The sequence below is a fragment of the Bombyx mori genome, chromosome 8 (assembly GCF_030269925.1).
Source record: "Bombyx mori chromosome 8, ASM3026992v2".
Classification (NCBI taxonomy): domain Eukaryota; kingdom Metazoa; phylum Arthropoda; class Insecta; order Lepidoptera; family Bombycidae; genus Bombyx; species Bombyx mori.
Genome location: NC_085114.1, coordinates 12,453,251 through 12,471,479, shown reverse-complemented (window position 1 = coordinate 12,471,479; position 18,229 = coordinate 12,453,251). Strand labels below are relative to the sequence as shown.

Genomic DNA, 18,229 nt, shown 5'->3' with positions numbered 1-18,229 from the left:
ATTATTGAAACTCAACACACACAACTTTCACAATGACAGAATAAACCGACAGTTTCGTTGCACATACCGACAGACTGACTGACTGACAGAGACTCACTCACTGAGACGGACAGAATTACTGTCTGACACGGAATTGCCACGACTCTGTCCACGTACCGCCATTTTATACTGTGGCGTTACGGAGTCTACCCTTCATTTTGTGATATTTATCAAAATAACATTTCATCATTTAAAATAATAATCAAAACCACCGTCTTAATATTACTAAAAGTCGTTATCCACGACATATATATATATAAATGAATTGCTGTTCGTTAGTCTCGGTAAAACTTAAGAACGGCTGGACCGATTTGGTTAATTTTGGTCTTGACTTATTTGTGCAAGTCCAGAGAAGGTTTAAAAGGTAGATAAATATGAAAATGCTCGTAATTAAATAAAAATAACAATTTTGTTTTTCCTTTGATGTATCCCCGGCAGACGGATTCCTTTTGTTTCTCTTAAATTTATTTTATACAAAAGTTTAGGTTTTTTATTTATCGATTGGGGCATTACGAAGTCTGCCGGGTTAGCTAGTATTAAATAAAATTCATTCGAAATATTATTAAATTGCCGTATCCACATCTAACGTGCGTTGTACATAGCGCTAAATCTCGGAATGCTCTCGATCAGTGCGGGTCAGCTCGCGGAAAAACTTACGCGGGGATACGCTTCGTCGTTCGCGCACTTCACTACCAGGGTTGGTGGTTGCACTATTCTCATTTTATTTTAATTTATTTTTATGAATAGTTTCCAATGCTCTCTTTATTAGTTCGTTCGTTATTGGAGCAATTATAAAAAGGAACGCTGTAACGTGTGCTGTAAAATAGTATATTGTGGTGGTATCTCAAGTTGCGATTTTCTTTTCTACCTAGGCTGATAGCCCTGAGAGGCTATGTCAACGGGGCTCGAACCAGGAGTGTTACTAACACTGGCCCTAGCAAGAGTAGTGCTTCGCAGAATCTACCATCGGATCAAAAACGCGGCCCACTGAGAAGATCCGGCGAGAAACTCAGTGGGCTAAATGGTGAATGTTGATTGAGCTGTGAAATATGAGTCACGATATAATTTTTGTTTGTAAAACAATGCGTCGTTTAACTCGCTTAACTTTTAGTGATTATATATTTATTAATGAGATAAGATATTTGTTTTCTCAGCCCTATCGCACTAACTGGGACGGCCTCATTTCTATATTCGGTCAGGACAACCGACGACAATATAGTGAACGTGTAGTTTCTGAAGAAAAATGTTGGCTACTACGCTTAGTGAGTACCTACGGTATTTATTGACCTTGGTTGTAACTTAAGGACTTACATTAAGAAGACTTGTGGTCACCAGCAATCGAACGCTAGGAGGGATTAAAAAATCAGTATAAATAACTTTCAAATATGATCTTCTGATTTTTTCCCTACCCAATCAGTTTTAGTTTAAAGGGCTCTTCCAACGACTCACAAAGCGGTAGATAACCCCACGCGCTCAACCTGAATGAATTGGTAATACTGACCCTAGCAAGACCATTACTTCGCTGAATCTACTAATTTACTGGTGGTGGTATGAATATCTATAGAGAGGTAGCGTCTACGAATGGTGTCGTCAGTGGAGAAGAATGCGGTGTAATGGGTGAAGAACTTCATTAATACAATAAATTCAAAATCTAGCCAAATTTGTTTTTCTTCACCAACATGGCCTTATGTGAAGTGTCACGGCATTTTACTTAGCAATGGTGCAGTTTGAACACATCAATGTCCAACAATATATAAAAAACTGGGTCTGAGTAGAGATTTATTACTAGTGGTAGGACCACTTGTGAGTCTGCACTGGTAGGTACTACCAACCCGCCTATTTCTAACGCTATGAATAGGCTTAGGGACCCCGGTAGCCCTAGTCGTCGAACTCGGCAGAGAGTTCGACGTACAACTTAACCCATGCATCAGCCCGCTGAGTTTCTCTCGCCGGATCTTCCCAGCGGGTCGCGATTCCGATTCATTAGCGAAGCAGCTGCTCGGAAGTCGCATCGCCACTAGTAGTCGATTTACTACAGTAAAAATTCGAATCGATTCAAATATCTTTCAGAGCATAATTTTCATGCCAACTCAAGAGTAGGGGGCCTGTTAACAACATTCATTTAAATAGTGTTAGACAAATTCACGTGAGTGCTTTAAAATTTTCAAGGTCGTCCTAAATTATTATGGCTGTATGAGTCTAAAACAGTAAGATGTATTTAAGCTATACGATTTTACTGGAATGCTGTAAATAGCTGCATGTAAACTGTGAAGTGCCAACGAACCAACTATCAATGAATATTGAACTCGCATCACGCGTACGAAAACACCTAATCTATTCAAGTGGCCAGGGGTCGCGACACGCCCGACAAGGACAGAACGCCAACAAAACCCAAGTCGAAAAAGGACAGAGAAACGTGGCTCGGGTCATATGTCGACCGATATGTCATAACCTGTGTGAGTAGGACGGTCTTATTAGTAATTTAGGAGGCAAGAAAAGGAGGGAACTGACAATGACGTACAGGGTTAAATGTCAAGCGACGCCGTGCCCTGTGCGAATGAGACATGTGTATGTTTTTATTGGCTGTTTCGTAGTGGATGGAATCGAGGGTCAAAAGACGAGCATCAGCAACCCTGACCTGTCCAGACGTACAGGGGACGGACTCGTGAATTCTGATATTTTCTTTACTGACCTTGTAGATATACGATCATACAGCGTATCTGCAGTCAGCAATCCAAGGGGCAGAGCCAGGCCGTTGCTTACCGCTTAATACTCTCCATGAGCCTCGTTTGAAGAAGGACATGCCATAACGTTCGGGAAACACCGTAGAGGACATCATTCCAAAGCCGGATGGTATAATACGTGGCAAAAAATATCTCTGGAAGCGCACTGTAGATAAACGCAGTGGTTCTAGATAATATAGATGAACTCTACTCCGATGAAGATCTATCAAAAGGGTCGTACTGAAATAGTAACTAGTATTAGTCTTAGGAATAATTAAAACTACTTTTACCGTTTGATCTCTTTTTTTTATTATTGTCAGTATGCGCAATCTTAATTTTAAAGTTAGGGTTAAGTCAATAGTTTTTCTGTGGAGTGCGATTCACGCAGTCCCGCCCGTTTTTCTTAAGGCGTAGTCTATTAGAAGGCGGCGGAGTCCAACATAATTCGGTAGTTTAATACAGCTATTTAAATAAACAACGCATTTGTTCAATCGACGATAGCATCGTTATATTTTACTATACATAATATCAAAACTATGTTCGCTTCAATAAGTAGGATTAATCTTTGAATTCAGAAAGTGAATTCTATGTAAGTCTTCTACTTTTCCTTGAAATACCTATAATGTCGAAGTTACGACTGCTGTGAGTAGATGATTTCTTTGCGGCAGAATTTTTTTATTGCTAAGATGGGTGGACGAGCTCACTGCCCACATAGACATCTATAACGTAAATGCGCCACCCACCTTGAGATATAGGTTCTAAGGTCTCAGTATAGTTACAACGGCTGCACCACCCTTCAAACCGAAACGCATTACTGCTTCACGGCAGAAATAGGCAAGGTGGTGGTACTTACTCTACGCACTTCACAAGAGGTCCTACCACCAGTAAGAAGTGCTAATTTGGGCATTACCAATTTTATAATATTATACGATTAAAATATGTGGTAATACCTTAATTCGACCCTGCAGTCCGGGTTCACTAATGAATCGGAACAGCCGGCATAATTAAACGGCTGGCGACAATCGTCCTCTGACGCGGCCCCACAAATATTTTATATATCATTCATTATACATAGTATAGAATAAAAAACAAAAAAATAATTTAAAAATCACAGTTAAGTGTTGACCCGAAGTGTTTTTGAATTAATGCAGCAATTATTTGAAATATCGATGTTCGATTAAATTTTTAATGTTGTTCGATAATGGCGGTACGGATTTTTCCGGATTGAGATAAAATCAATTTGTTTTCAGTGTTAATACAATTTTAAAAACAGTGAGTGACAGTGAGCGGTACTTAAAGTTGCAATACTAACTAGAAAAACTATTGGTTTGTAAATTACTTCACGAACAAGAAGTTTTAAGTCAAACGTGTTTGAAATTCGATAAAAAATAATATGTCTATACCAGAGTATCACTTTTCAAGCAAATTACTTGAAATTTTAACAAGAGGTAAACACTAAGATTTTACGAGTATAGATATCCGAAGTCGACTGACAGAAATAATCACGTAAAGAAAAAGCGTTATGCTCCCTCCATGTTACTTTCTCTCTCTTTTTCTCTTTCATTGCTTTCTTGTATTAAAAAGGAGTTTGCGTGTGCTTATGCGTATCGAAACTATATAGATAGATATATAATCTGCAACATTTATTTCGCATTTTGCATATAATCCTTAATTCGTTATTTATTCCAGTCTAATTTTTAATTCAATTCAAATCATTTATTTACAAGAGACATGGTACATAAATAATGGTTGATATCTATATATTAATACGTGAAGAAAAAACTTTGTATTCTTTTTTACGAAAATTGCACTGTCGGAGGAGTATGAAATTTCCCACACTTATAGAGAATATAGAGAAGAAGTGCACAATGCTAATATTTTTTTAAATAATGCATAAAAGATACATTATATCAATAAAGAAAACATTACACACACTATATACCATGTATTTGACGCACACACGCATGCATACTATTTATTGTCAAACTTTTGTTCTTGACGTCTGCTGTCAAACTGAGATTAAATATTGTTTGTCTTTGTTAAAATAATATTTTTTATTGTGTACCCTTGGCGACATTTGTGATTATAGAAGTATAAAATACAATCATAATAGGGTACAAACTTACAATTCCAATTAATTATAGTCGAATTTCGACTACTGCGGGACCTCTAGTATTTTTAATTATGAAACATATGAAAATTTTAGGACCCATTTTTGACAATAAGGTACTTCTTTCCTCACGAGGGTCTGCGACTGAGCACGCATTTCGCGTTATATTTATAACTACGGTACTTTTTTGCGACTAAAGATAGGTGTCACTGGAGCCCATAGATTCCACAACGAAAATGTGCTGCTTGCTCCCTTTGATAGATAAAAATGTCTCGATTTCATTATTGATGATGTAGAGGTTAATTTTTCCGATGAATTTGATGCATAAAATGCTAATTTTCATAATTCGAATGTAAATTAATAACTTTTTAAATTAATTTTCAGGGAGCTCCCAGAGAGACAATATGATCTTCACGTCAAATAATGGTGAGTAATAGTCATATTATTACGAGTATATTGAATTAACGAGAAATTTTGTTAACTTAATTATAATGCTGATCATATAAGTGCCTTACTACAACTGGATTTTCCTGGATTTCACTGACTAGATAAGCCCGACGGGTAGGATTTTTATTTTGTTTTTTTTGGGGACAGGGTGCCGAACCGCTCAAACCACTGGCCCAATGGGCCCTAATAGGACCCTGTCCACGAAATGATTCCTCTTGCACTCTCTCCTCACTCATGTTCGATCTCCGCCTTGAGTTAGAACCCAAGCAGAGTAGAGAGGTTACCGTGGTTAACACTACAACCAGACTCGCGCGACACCGGTCTCTGCGGTATGGCCTTGCAGTATAGCCGCTAGTGTTCCGGAATACCCTGCTGGGTCAGAACCAGCCTACCGAATCGGGACGATGCACCACCAACCGAATTGCTCTTCCAGATTAAGTCCAGGAGAGGACAATGACTTCGATTACAGACCGCGGTCACCGCCGACAGACCTTTCCTCATGGTGTCAGTGCACTAGAGTAACGGTAGCGTGCGGCACAGCCTTAGCCTCCATTAGGTCGCCCCGTGACCATAATCTGGAGAAATTGTCTCTTTATAGCCAGAGTAGGTTCTTACCTGTTTCTGCCGTGAACCAGGAATGCGTTACAGTTTGAAGCCGGGACAGTCGTTGTACTCTAAAACTGAGAGCCACAGCTCATGTCTCTAGATGGGGGGTGGCATTTATTTTGTTGATCTCTATTGGCTCCAGTAACTATTTAATACTGATCGTAGAGCTGATCCACCCATCTAAGCAATAAAAAAAATGTGTGGCTGCATTCAATTTGTGGTCTCTGTGAGTTCTAAGAACCACCCAAAACCAGAAGGGCTGCAAGCTCGTTGACTAGTCTCTAAAATAAAAAAAATATTGCACCCTACTAGTTAGTTTCTTTCGATAATTTGTAAAGCTAATTTTCGACGAAAAACATATAAAGCGGAATCACTACCGCTCTGTAAGATTTATTCGAAAGTTATAAATACTTAAATAAATGTAGTGCAGTCTTCAAATAACCTGCCAAAAAAATTGCTTATTTAAAAAACACGAAAATTTTGACTTAAAGCCCTGTTACAAATCCCTCATATTCCGTTTCGTATCTTCGATTAATATTAATTCAAAATGTTCAGGAACGAAATCGTGTTAATTGAGTAACGCAATCGTGTTTGATACTCAGATCTAGATACAAGTTGTATCGGGTTAACAGGTGAAAGGTATCTTTGTTGTGTCAGTCGAATTACCGCCGACAAGTGGATAAAACAACCAACACGAAATGTTCTGATTGCCTCGTTGGTCGAGCGTTTAATCATATTACTGTACCGAATATTAATCATCCATATACCAAATACCAAACTATTTTGTTTTCAAAATACCGGGTATCTTCTAATTCTCTCAAAATCGGTTCAATGGTTTGAACGTGAAAACGTGACAATCATAATACTTTTTATAGTATATTTATTTTTTATTTTTTATTTCTTAGATGGGTGCATGAGCTCACAGTCCACCTGGTGTTAAGTGGTTACTGGAGCCCATAGACATTCACAATGTAAATGCGCCACCCACCTTGAGATATAAGTTCTAAGGTCTCAAGTATAGTTATAACGGCTGCCCCGCCCTTCAACCCGAAACGCATTACTGCTTCACGGCAGAAATAGGCAGGGTGATGGTACCCACCCGCGCGGACTCACAAGAGGTCCTACCACCAGTACCAACTTTACTTGTGAAATCTAAAATTTGTGTTTACCAAAACTCGAGCGATTGTCGGATTATTATACTATAGCTGTGACTTTAGTGTATTTGAACGAGCTCCAAGATACAATTGTAGATTAGAATAATTACGTTTAGCATGCTACTTATTGCTCAACTGTCGAAGTCGATTTCAACTCAGCGTTTTCGTTAAAAGCTGTTCGAAATGAATTAACACGTTTTCGGTGCTGCGAATAATAATATCCACTTTTAATTATAATTAAATTATTAATTGATAAATATATATATTTTTTCATGATTAGATGGGTGGACGAACTCACGACCTACCTGGTGTTAAGTGGTTACCTGAGCCTTTAAACATCTACAACGGAAATGTTTCCACCCACTTCGGGACATGAGCTCTAAGGTCTCAGTGCTTACATTACAACGGTTGCCCCGCCCTTCAAACCGAAACGCATTACTGCTTCTCGACAGAAATAGGTGGGGTGGTGGTAGCTACCGGTGGGGACTCACAAGACTTCTTTAATAGTATCAAAGTGAGAAGTTCATAATTTTATTTGAAACCTTTTTCTACAAAATAGAGACAAAGATTTAATAAGAATTAAGCTTTAATTTTCTTGAAGAAGCTTTAATTTGAAGATTTAATAAAACAAAACACATGAATAAACGGAAAAGTGCTCAAAACAACAAAATTGTAGTTTAAAATGCATATAATTTCGTGAACGTAACGCGTCTTGTCTCCCATGGCTTCTGGTTATGTGAGCTGACACGTGGCCTGCGGTACGTGGAAATACGTGAAACATGAGATCTTTCTTATAACAGCGACGCAGAGTTCAGATATCGCAAACAGTTCACTTGAATAATACAAGCAGCGGAACTGCTATTAAATGAAGTTATTTTTCTCGAATAGCTCGCCTTTTACTTTTAATTAGTATTTTAGTATAACCGTTATTAGCGACACAATCTTAAAGTAATTGTTGATAAGTGACCACTCGTGAGCATTTCGTATCTACTTTACGAAGAAGCTTTAACAGCCCCTACTGATAAACAATCCAGAAGTAACTCGTGTGGATCGGTTCGTTCATTGAACATTAACAAATGATTTTTGTAAATTCAAGATTCTATTTAGGTACGGTTGTACTTTCAGAAGAAAAAAAAAACGACAGAGAAAGTGTCCGTAAGAGAACGTTTCAGATGCGCTTCTGATATCAATTACGCATAAATGTGAATTAGAAAATTAAGGTATTAAATAGATTTTACTGGTAATAAGTCGTGTTGTCCCGCCCGCACGGGTAGGTACCACCAACCCGCCTATTTCTGCCGTGAAGCAGTAACGCGTTTCGATTTGAAGGGCGGGGCAGCCGTTGTAACTATATTTATTTATTTATTTGGGAAACAAACAGTACAATACAAACATACAATATTTAAAAAAAATATAGCTAAAACAATAACCAAATATGTTTCCACAATCAAAATCACATATAAGTAGACAGTGAACAAGAAGAGAAATTTAGAAATTTAAATTACAAAAAAACAAAAGCAACACAATACGCACATATCATTTTATACATTAACTCACACTATAAAACTACAATACTTATCGGGCCAAATCACCCTATAAACACTCCAAAACAGCTTTTCTATATGCTACAAGTGAGAAGCAAGATGTCAGCATTAGAGAACTTACTGAGACCTTATAATTTATATCTCAAGGCACATTTACGTTGTAGATGTCTATGGGCTCCAGTAACCACTTAACACCAGGTGGGCTATGAGGTCGTCCACCCATCTAAGCAAAGAAAAAAAAATCTTCAGCTGTCGCGATCCGTAGGCATTATTAAAACGAATTGTCTGATTTGTTCTCACGATTGTTTATTCTTCTTATCAGTCTACAGACGTCCACTGCTGGACATAGGCCTCCCCCAACCCTTTATTATTAATTATTAGTTATTTTAGTGTTTTATTATCATCATATTATTTCCGACGTTTCCGAAACCTTACAATTTTACGAAAGTTGGATAATTACACAAAAAAAGATGCGTAGTGTCGTGGGACAACGGATAGGAACGAAGTTCCTTATTATAAAAATATTAATTTAAAGTTCTATTCGAGGTATAAAGAAAATAAAACTGGAGGTTTCGCAACAGCCCACGGTCATTCGGTAACGTGCGAACTTATTGTGGTACACTTCATTCGCGGTTGTTTGCATAAGAGTTAGTGTATTGCGCAAACGAACGCTCTGAGATCGTGGTCAATGAATGATAAAAAAATATGTTATATTTTGTACGTTGTTAAAAAGTTAAGTCGTACACTGTGTGCATTATGAATAAAAATCTTACGTTACGGACGTTTTTTCCCGGTTAGGGTACCCCTCCGCATCGTTCCATAACGAACATCGTTCCAAAAATATGTAAAAGTTTTTTTAATTTTGAAATTAATGTTTAAAATTGCCCTTTCTGTTCTGTAAATCGTTCAAAATATAATGTTTTAAGGAGATTAAAAACTGCATTCTTAACTACAAAAATAATGGAGACGGGTTCTCGCGTTCACGATCCAAGAGGTCACCTGACATTTCACATGACAGCCGCCTCGGCTACGCGAATTAATTCACATGGACTATCTTCATTGGGCATCTTTACTGGAATGAGTTAAAAAGACACGGTTTTTTTTTAACGAAACAAAAAAAAGAAAAAACCTCATTTTAGATACGTTTTCTTGGAAAGCAATGATTTTATGAAACGCGAAGGTCAACAGTTGCTTTTGTAGCTTAAACATTACGTCCGAGCTCCGCGATATAAGGCTTACGTTATTACGTACGTACGTATTACTGATCTTTTTGACATTGTTCTTTTATTGGTGTCTGTTTAATCATTTTTATAGCCGACTAGCTGACCCGGCAGACTTCGTAGTGCCTCAATCGATAAATAAAAGACCTAAACTTTTGTATAAAATAAACATAAAACAAACAAAAGGAATCCGTCCGACGGGGGACACGTCAAAGGAAAAACAAAATAGTTTTTTTTATTTAATTCCGAGCATTTTCATATTTATCTACCTTTTAAAACTTCTCTGGACTTCCACAAATAATTCAAGACCAAAATTAGCCAAATCGGTCCAGCCTAGCCGTTCTCGAGTTTTAGCGGGACTATCGAACAGCAATTCATTTTTATATATATAGATAGATAGATGTGTTTAATGCTAAATGAACATTGATTAAAGTTTACGGCCCACCTGGTGTTAAGAGGTATCGGGAGCCCATAGACATCAACAACGTAAATGCCCCGTCCAACCTTGAGACCACTTTTTTTATTGCATAGATCGGTGGAAGAGTTCACGGTCCGCCTAGTGTTAAGTGGTTACCGGAGCCCATAGACATCTACAACGTAAATGCCGCTACACACCTTGAGACCTTGAGATATAAGTTTTAATGTCTCCGTTTTTAAAGTACAACAGGTGCCCCACCCTTAGATCCGAAATGCATTAGGTACTGTTTCACGGCAGAAGTAGGGAAGATGGTGGTACCTACCCGTGCGGGCTGACAAGAGGTCCTACCACCAGTAATTACGCAAATTATAATTTTGCGGGTTTGATTTCTATTACACAATGTTATTCATTCACCGTGGCAGTCAATCATAAACAAATTGTTGAGTACGTATTTTGTTAGAAAAATTGGTACCTGCCTGCGGGATTCGAACACCGGTTACATCGCTAGATACGAATGCACCGGATGTCTTATCCTTTAGGCCGCGACGACTTCAAATGAGTAAAAACTCGTAAGTCTCAGTTTTACAGTACAACGCTAGCCCCATTCCTCAGAAACACAATAAATACCCAAATTAGAATTTTTGCGTGTTTGATTTGTATTCCACGATGTTCCACCCTTCATCGTGGTAGTATTTCGTAAACATTTATTAAGTACCTATGTATTTCAATAGCAATATTCCTACCTGCCTAATTATGCAATAATTACCAATATAATTATGCAAGTTTACTTGTGGTTTTCATTTTGAGATTAATGAGGGAAATTATTTAGGATATGGTTTTGTTGTTAGCTGAACATAATAATCACTAAGCAGACACCAATGGAGAAGGAGATCCTTACGCGGAAGTGGCATTGGATTGGTCACACTTTGAGAAAGCCCGACACCCACCTATTAAAGAGAGCACTGATCTGTGAGAAAGTGATCTGTGAGAAAGTGTCTGGCAAAAGGAAGAGAGGCCGCCCCAGAACAACTTGGCGTCGCTCAGTGGAGCAGGAGCTAGGGGTCTTGGGCACGACGTGGGAGGAGCTAGAACAGACTGCCCAAGACCGATATAAATGGAAAAATTTGATTCGAGCCCTACACCCCAGCAGAGGGTAATAGGAAAGAATGATGATGATGATGATGAACATAATAAGCCTAGAAAGAGGGAGACAGATCATTGAAGCCTTCACATTTCAGAAGATCCTATCCAATGTTTGCCGCAAAATTATGTCAAAGATAACAAACAAATCAGATGTATATATTTGATAAGCTAAAGTGAAAATATATAGTCCATTCATAGTAGACACATTTTCAATACAATCAGGACTATCTTGTTGGTATACGCATTCTCGGACCTTACTAGATGTATCGGCGCCATTAAGTACACTGTTAGGTTAACTATGACCAAATTTAGAAGACAGACCACGCTTAGTGCCAAATTCATAGTTCACACTTTCTATTTTTTATTATTGTCGTACAGACAGAGGAACATATCTCCTGTAATACATAAATTTGGACTATTGATCTTTTGTTAAGCAAATACAAGAAAAGTTGTACGCAAGATGGTCAGAAATTCTAGAACAGATCCGAGCACTAAAGAGTTTTTACACATGCTATTAGAAGATGACCTTGATATAGCGCTCGCCAAAAACTGTGGACGGAATCTGATTTTAAAGCCAGATGAAATGTGTCAAAAAGTGAAGCCTTAGAACGTATTATCAATGGCCGCAGCGGCTACAATTTCTAATTGCTCTTTCAATTAAAATGCTGTAGAAAAGACGGGTCAGTACAATGGTATTTTTTATTGCTTTGATGGATGGACGAGCTCACGCACCACCTGATGTTAAGTAGTTACTGGAGCCCATAACCATCTACAACGTAAATGCCACCACCCCCCTTGAGATAAGAGTTCTAAGGTCTCAGTATAGTTACAATGACTGCCCCACCCTTCAAACCGAAACGCATTCAACTGCTTCGTGGTAGAAATAGGCAGGGTGATGGTACCTATCCGTGCGGACTCACAAGAGGTCCTACCACCAGTAATAAATCTCTCCGCAGACCCAGTTTTTTATATACTGTTGGGTATTGATGTGTTCAAAGTCCACCATTACTAAGTAAAATGGCGTGAAAATTCATATAGAGCCATATTGGTGAAGAAAAACAAATTTGGCTAGATTTATAATTTATTTTACTTAAAGAAAGTTCTTCATCCATTACACCGCATTCTTCTCCACTGACGACACCAATCGTAGACGCTACCTCTCTATAGATATTCATACCTTAAAGCCGATACAGTACACAATTTGTATTGAACGACCCGCGGTAGTTACGGCTTCGGATCGCGATAACAGAGCTGCAGCGATTTTATCGTCGGCAATTCATGTCGTATACCTGACTTATGTTTGAGAGATTTCGGTATTGGCTAAGTTTATAACACTTAATTGTATCAGTTAAGAAGGTTAGCTTAGGTTATCAATTAAATTGTAACGTACACTAAGGTTATTAATGGTCTATACTGAACGAATATCGGTTTAGAATCTTACTTATGAACACTAGAAAGGGTTTTTTAATTGTTCATTTAGGCAGGAGAGTTCACGGAGCGTGGACATTCCATTAATTATCGTTTATGGACTTCAGCAATGCCAGGGGCAGAGCCAAGCCACTGATTACCAAGCCTCGTTTAAAGAAGGGCAGGTCATAGTCCTAGAGAAACAGCGTGGAGGGGAGCTCATTCCAAAACCGGATGGTACGTGGCAAAAAAGATCTCTGGAATATCTGTGTATGGACGCAGTGGCTCCGAATAGTATGGATGAACTCTACATCGGTAGTGTAGATGTCTTATCATCATCAATTAGGATATGACAATGCCAGGAAATAGGGTTTTAAGTAGGAAATATGTGAGAATATTACTGCTATCGACGAATGATAGAGAAATGGCAGCAGTAGCTTGAGACGTGGAACTCATTAGTCATACCTGTCATTTTAGAATTAGTAAACCTGCAGATCTTTGAGATTCCCTGGCGAAATAGCGATAAGCAGTAGTTCAGTTGTGCTCCTGGCGTTACTGTCGTCCAGGAGAATCGGTGACCACTCATCATTAGTTGAACTTGACTGAACTGACTTTCATTCGACAATTTATGGAAAAAATTGTAAACTTTGTTAAAGCATCTTACTTGTATATGAATTTTAATCTTATATAATGTCTTCATTAAAATTCCTGGCTTCACCATGGCTGGTAACCGAGTACTGCCTCGCCCAGATAGTTTTTTATTTAAAAATAATATCTTATTATTTTAACAAAATCTTAGTTTAATAATTAATGAAATTCATCGGGACAGTTTTGTTGACCTGTCAATCAATATAAAAAACCGTGTAATTATCGACCAAAAAAAATCGAGATAAAAACTTAAACTGACAATCTTTGATCTTGTTTCGCCCGGAACCGCGTATGACCGGTCGTCTTATTGACCTGGGACTCTTATTCTCGAAGCTTCGATATAATGTTTCCATTAAAATAAATTGGATATTGGACATTTTTTTTTATTGCTTAGATGGGTGGACGTGCTCACAGCCCACCTGGTGTTAAGTGGTTACTGGAGCCCATAGACATCTACAACGTAAATGCGCAACCCACCTTGAGATATAAGTTCTAAGGTCTCAAGTATAGTTACAACGGCTGCCCCACCCTTCAAACCGAAACGCATTACTGCTTCACGGCAGAAATGGGCAGGGTGGTGGTACCAACCCGCGCGGACTCTCAAGAGGTCCTACCACCAGTGTAAAAGTACTGTAGTCGTAAACCTGTTTACCTGTTATGTACATTTATTATGTTGTTAATTCAAACAAAACTAATCCGTAATCGTTCGATATAATCGCTTTTTAGGTCCACGTAATAAAACTTTAACGTTGCCTACAGACTAAATAAAATATCGTACAGACAACTAATTCATTCGGTATTACCCAATACGCTGTCTATAGACTTTGTAATCTGAATATACTGATGCACCTTCAAACTAGCAATTCAAATCTCAATTGCACTAGTATATTCCGCGTTTTCTACTTTAACTAACGTTTCGCGGCAGAAATAGGACAGTCGTGGCGACACATGCAGACTCACAACGTCACATTATATCACCGATGAACGAATTTTCTCCGTGGGTCGCGTTTTCGATCCGGTGGTAGATTCTGCGAAGCACTGCTCTTGCTAGGGTCACGGTTAGCCACACCTCCGGCTTGAGCCCCGAGAGATCTCACCTACACGATAGCCTATCAAGACTATCAGCATATTTGAGGGAAAAAAAAAATGAACGGCTGAAAAAAATTATGGCTGGCCAGCAAACCGTTGGTCAGATCAGATAACTGCGCTCACTGGTCTCTGTTGCGACCGCCCTGAGAGAAGCCGAAAACCGAAGGAAATGGAAGCTGATGGTACAAAGAGCCACGAAGGGCTTTCAGGGACACGACCTTCAGCAATGAAATATGCGACTAAGAAGAGAAGAGAGACAGTCTAGGTATGTATCAAATTATAGGAGACTAAGCAGAATACGCCTATTAGTCTAAACTAACAATGTAAAAGTTAAGTAGATGTTTCAGAGGCTCACAAATAAGCCCCCTGTATAATTTTAGCTATAAATCATTGAAGTCGTTTCCCCGAAGTAGCGCGGAGGCGAGCGCCCCCGACCGGTCTCTGAGTCGCCTCATTTAAACTGTAGCACATTCCGATGATTATTCGTGTATTCATAGTCTGGTTTTGATGTTGGGTTTTCATTTTAATGTTTAATAAAAAAAAAAGAAAAAAAATTGTTTTTAAAATTAGAATTAGGAAAATATTGCAAAACATTCAAGAGTGGAAAAATCAGTTAATACGGGGAATAAGCCATGTCAAGTAGGCATCATTTGACTTATTTTCTACCATGTGAAATGTTTTATTGTTCTCTGCCATAACTTTCTCTGTTATTATAATTAAAAATTATCTAACACGTTTTTTACAGCTTGCTCATTCAACCGTCTTCGCCATCTTGTTTTTCTCTGTCATTCTCTTTTCCCTTTTTTATCGTTTTCTCTCACTCACATCTTAACGCTCCATACCACACTCTTGTCATACGTTTCGTTCTTACCAATCGTACATATATTTACAAATTCTTTTTAAAACAACCCGTCCACACAAATTAGGACGTATTCAATTGCTTCGCGTCTTGTCTTGCTTCACCATCTTTAATACTATATATAATAGAAATAATTTTCGTCTAATATATACGGGGTGTGGTTTGTTGCATGGCACTAGAGACAGTTAAAATAATTTTTAGTTTTATTTGTATTGGCGAAATACAAGATATAATTTTAATGCCAATAACAGCCACCCGTGTACATATTTTTAAATGGCACATATTTTTTTTTAACATTAATCTTATACTCATGATCCACCGGCGACCATTGCGCGACTAACATGCCAAAGTTCACAGATCAAGACTTACCCACCACCACTGTATTTTACATTTTTATTGAACGTACAATTCAACTGTTTACTTTATTAGTTGCCATTAACAAAAGGCCAACACAAGATGTCTCTATCAATCAACTGTTTTTTCCGTTACAAACTATCACAGTTTGGGTCAAGGCGATTGTGAAAAATGTAATTCAATTAAACTCGACTATAGATACGAAAGGTCGGGTAAGTGCAGGTCCCACTTTATCTCTCGACCGGCACTGTCATAATAATAACACGTATCTTATGTGTTTTTATCGATAAATATCCTTTCTCATAATTACGTTTCTTCAAGATAATAATCATAAATCTGATTTTTACTGTTACACATATTAATATTATAAAGAAGTAATGAATAATGAATGGTTTTTAAATGTAAGTTTTTTTTTTTTTTTTCATAAATTCATTGGAGTTTTGCTGATGGTAGGACCTCTTGTGAGTCCGTGAGGGTAGGTACCACCACCTCGCCTATTTTTGCCGTGAAGCTGTTATGCGTTTCGGTTTGAAGGGTGGGGCAGCCGTTATAACTATGCTGAGAGCTTAGAACTCATATCTCAAGGTGAGTGGCGGCATTTACGTTGTAGATGTCTATGGGCTTGGATAACCACTTAACACCAGGTGGGCCGTGAGCTCGTCCACCTATCTAAGCAATAAAAAAATAAAAATAAAATACTACTACCGTAGCAAAAAAATAGGAAAAGTTTTCATATTTATTTAACAGTTATTATTTAAACCGAGACATCGGAACTTTTGACTGTCCGTTGTTCAACTTACTTGATGTAGGTACTCCATGATTCGTACTAATGTAAATCCGACCAACATTAAAATATAAAGATAAAAGGTTTTCTCAGACCCGTTATCGCCTTCAAATCTGAAATGACATTAAATCAGCAAGATAATTCCAAACGATCCGGCTCCGGCTGCAAAGTCTCTCGGGAAACTTTAAAGCGAATTGTTATTAAAAGAAAAATTAGTTTAATAAAACTAACAAAATACGCTTCTAAAGAAAATCCAATTAAAAAATGGAAAATATATTCCATTTTTTTTTTTTTATTGCTTAGATGGGTGGACCAGCTCACTGCCCACCTGGTGTTAAGTGGTTACTGGAGCCCATCGACATCCACAGCGTAAATGCGCCACCCACCTTGAGATATAAGTTCTAAGGTCTCAAGTATAGTTACAACGGCTGCCCCACCCTTCAAACCGAAACGCATTACTGCTTCACGGCAGAAATAGGCAGGGCGGTGGTGCCTACCCGCGCGGACTCACAAGAGGTCCTACCACCATAGCAGTCCAACAAACAAAAAGTGTAAAAAAATATATTTTATTGTAAAAAAGCGTGAGGTGCTTTTCAGGATATTATCAAAATAACCCTTCTACTCATATCTGTTCATAAAATATTTATAACTACTGACGCCATTTTATTTTCTATTTTTTAGTTGGATTTTCTATAAAAGCGTATATTGTTAGTTTTTTTAAACTATTATTTATTTTTCATTTTTTAGTTGAATTTCAATATTTTCAAATTTTTTTTATATCGCGTTGTCATCGGTTCTTAATAAGTATACCAAATTTCGAGTTAATCCGACCTTTTGAAGGGGGTCAAAATCATGTTCAAAGATTCCGTTATATACTAACTTATATTACATACGTCTGAAGCTAATAAAAGCGTATTAAAAACAACATAAATTCCCTTTAAAACAATATACTTTATCGAGTCCGCGTCGAACGGTAGCCGTGTCGTTACTCTTACCGCAAAAGCGACTGGTTGTGACACACGATACAGGACAGCGCTGTTACAGATTGTATTTTTCGATAAATACACTTACTACCGTTCCGTGTTACGTAAAATTATTACAAACAACAAAGTTCACTTTACGAGTTCGAAACAAGGAGAAGTAAGCACGCGAATATCTTTGAGATACTTTTTACTGGTGCTAGGACGTCTTGTGAGTCCGCACGGGTAGGTACCACCCTGTCTATTTCTGCCGTGAAGCAGTAATGCGTTTCGGTTTGAAGGGTGGGGCAGCCGTTGTAATTATACTTGAGACCTTAGAACTTATATCTCAAGGTGGGTGGTGCATTTACGTTATAGATGTCTATGGGCTCGAGTAACCAGTTAACACCAGGTGGGTTGAGATCTCGTTCACCCATCTAAGCAATAAAAAGAAAGATTTTTACCCACCTGTTGCTGCAAAGTCAGTGTCAATTCCTTTTTTTTTTTTTTTTTGTAACCTGATGTTAAGATACCTGTGCCCATGTATAAATCAAAACGTAAACTATTTAGCTGCTGTACCATTCCTCTTCGGAAATAGTCAGTTCCGTTGTTGCAAAATAAAAATATCCATTTGTCGTTATGAATAAGATACGGCGAGAAATATCATAGCTGCAATTAAAAATACCCTACTAACGTTCCGAGCTGCGTAAAATTATTACAAATAA

The 18,229-nt window shown here is 38.0% G+C and overlaps 1 protein-coding gene across 4 annotated transcripts in view; it reads left to right on the top strand.

Moving 5' to 3' along the window:
* The window catches only part of LOC105841829 (polyhomeotic-like protein 3), a 363,837-nt gene that overhangs the window by 48,205 nt on the left and 297,403 nt on the right, over nucleotides 1-18,229 (top strand). For 3 of the 4 annotated variants that reach the window (XM_038012438.2, XM_062669801.1, XM_062669800.1), the window contains one exon: nucleotides 5,257-5,298. In XM_038012438.2, coding sequence (XP_037868366.1) covers nucleotides 5,257-5,298 — 42 coding nt within the window. Of the gene's footprint in view, nucleotides 1-5,256; nucleotides 5,299-18,229 lie in introns of those variants that run through there. The other variant, XM_062669804.1, reaches the window with a different exon arrangement.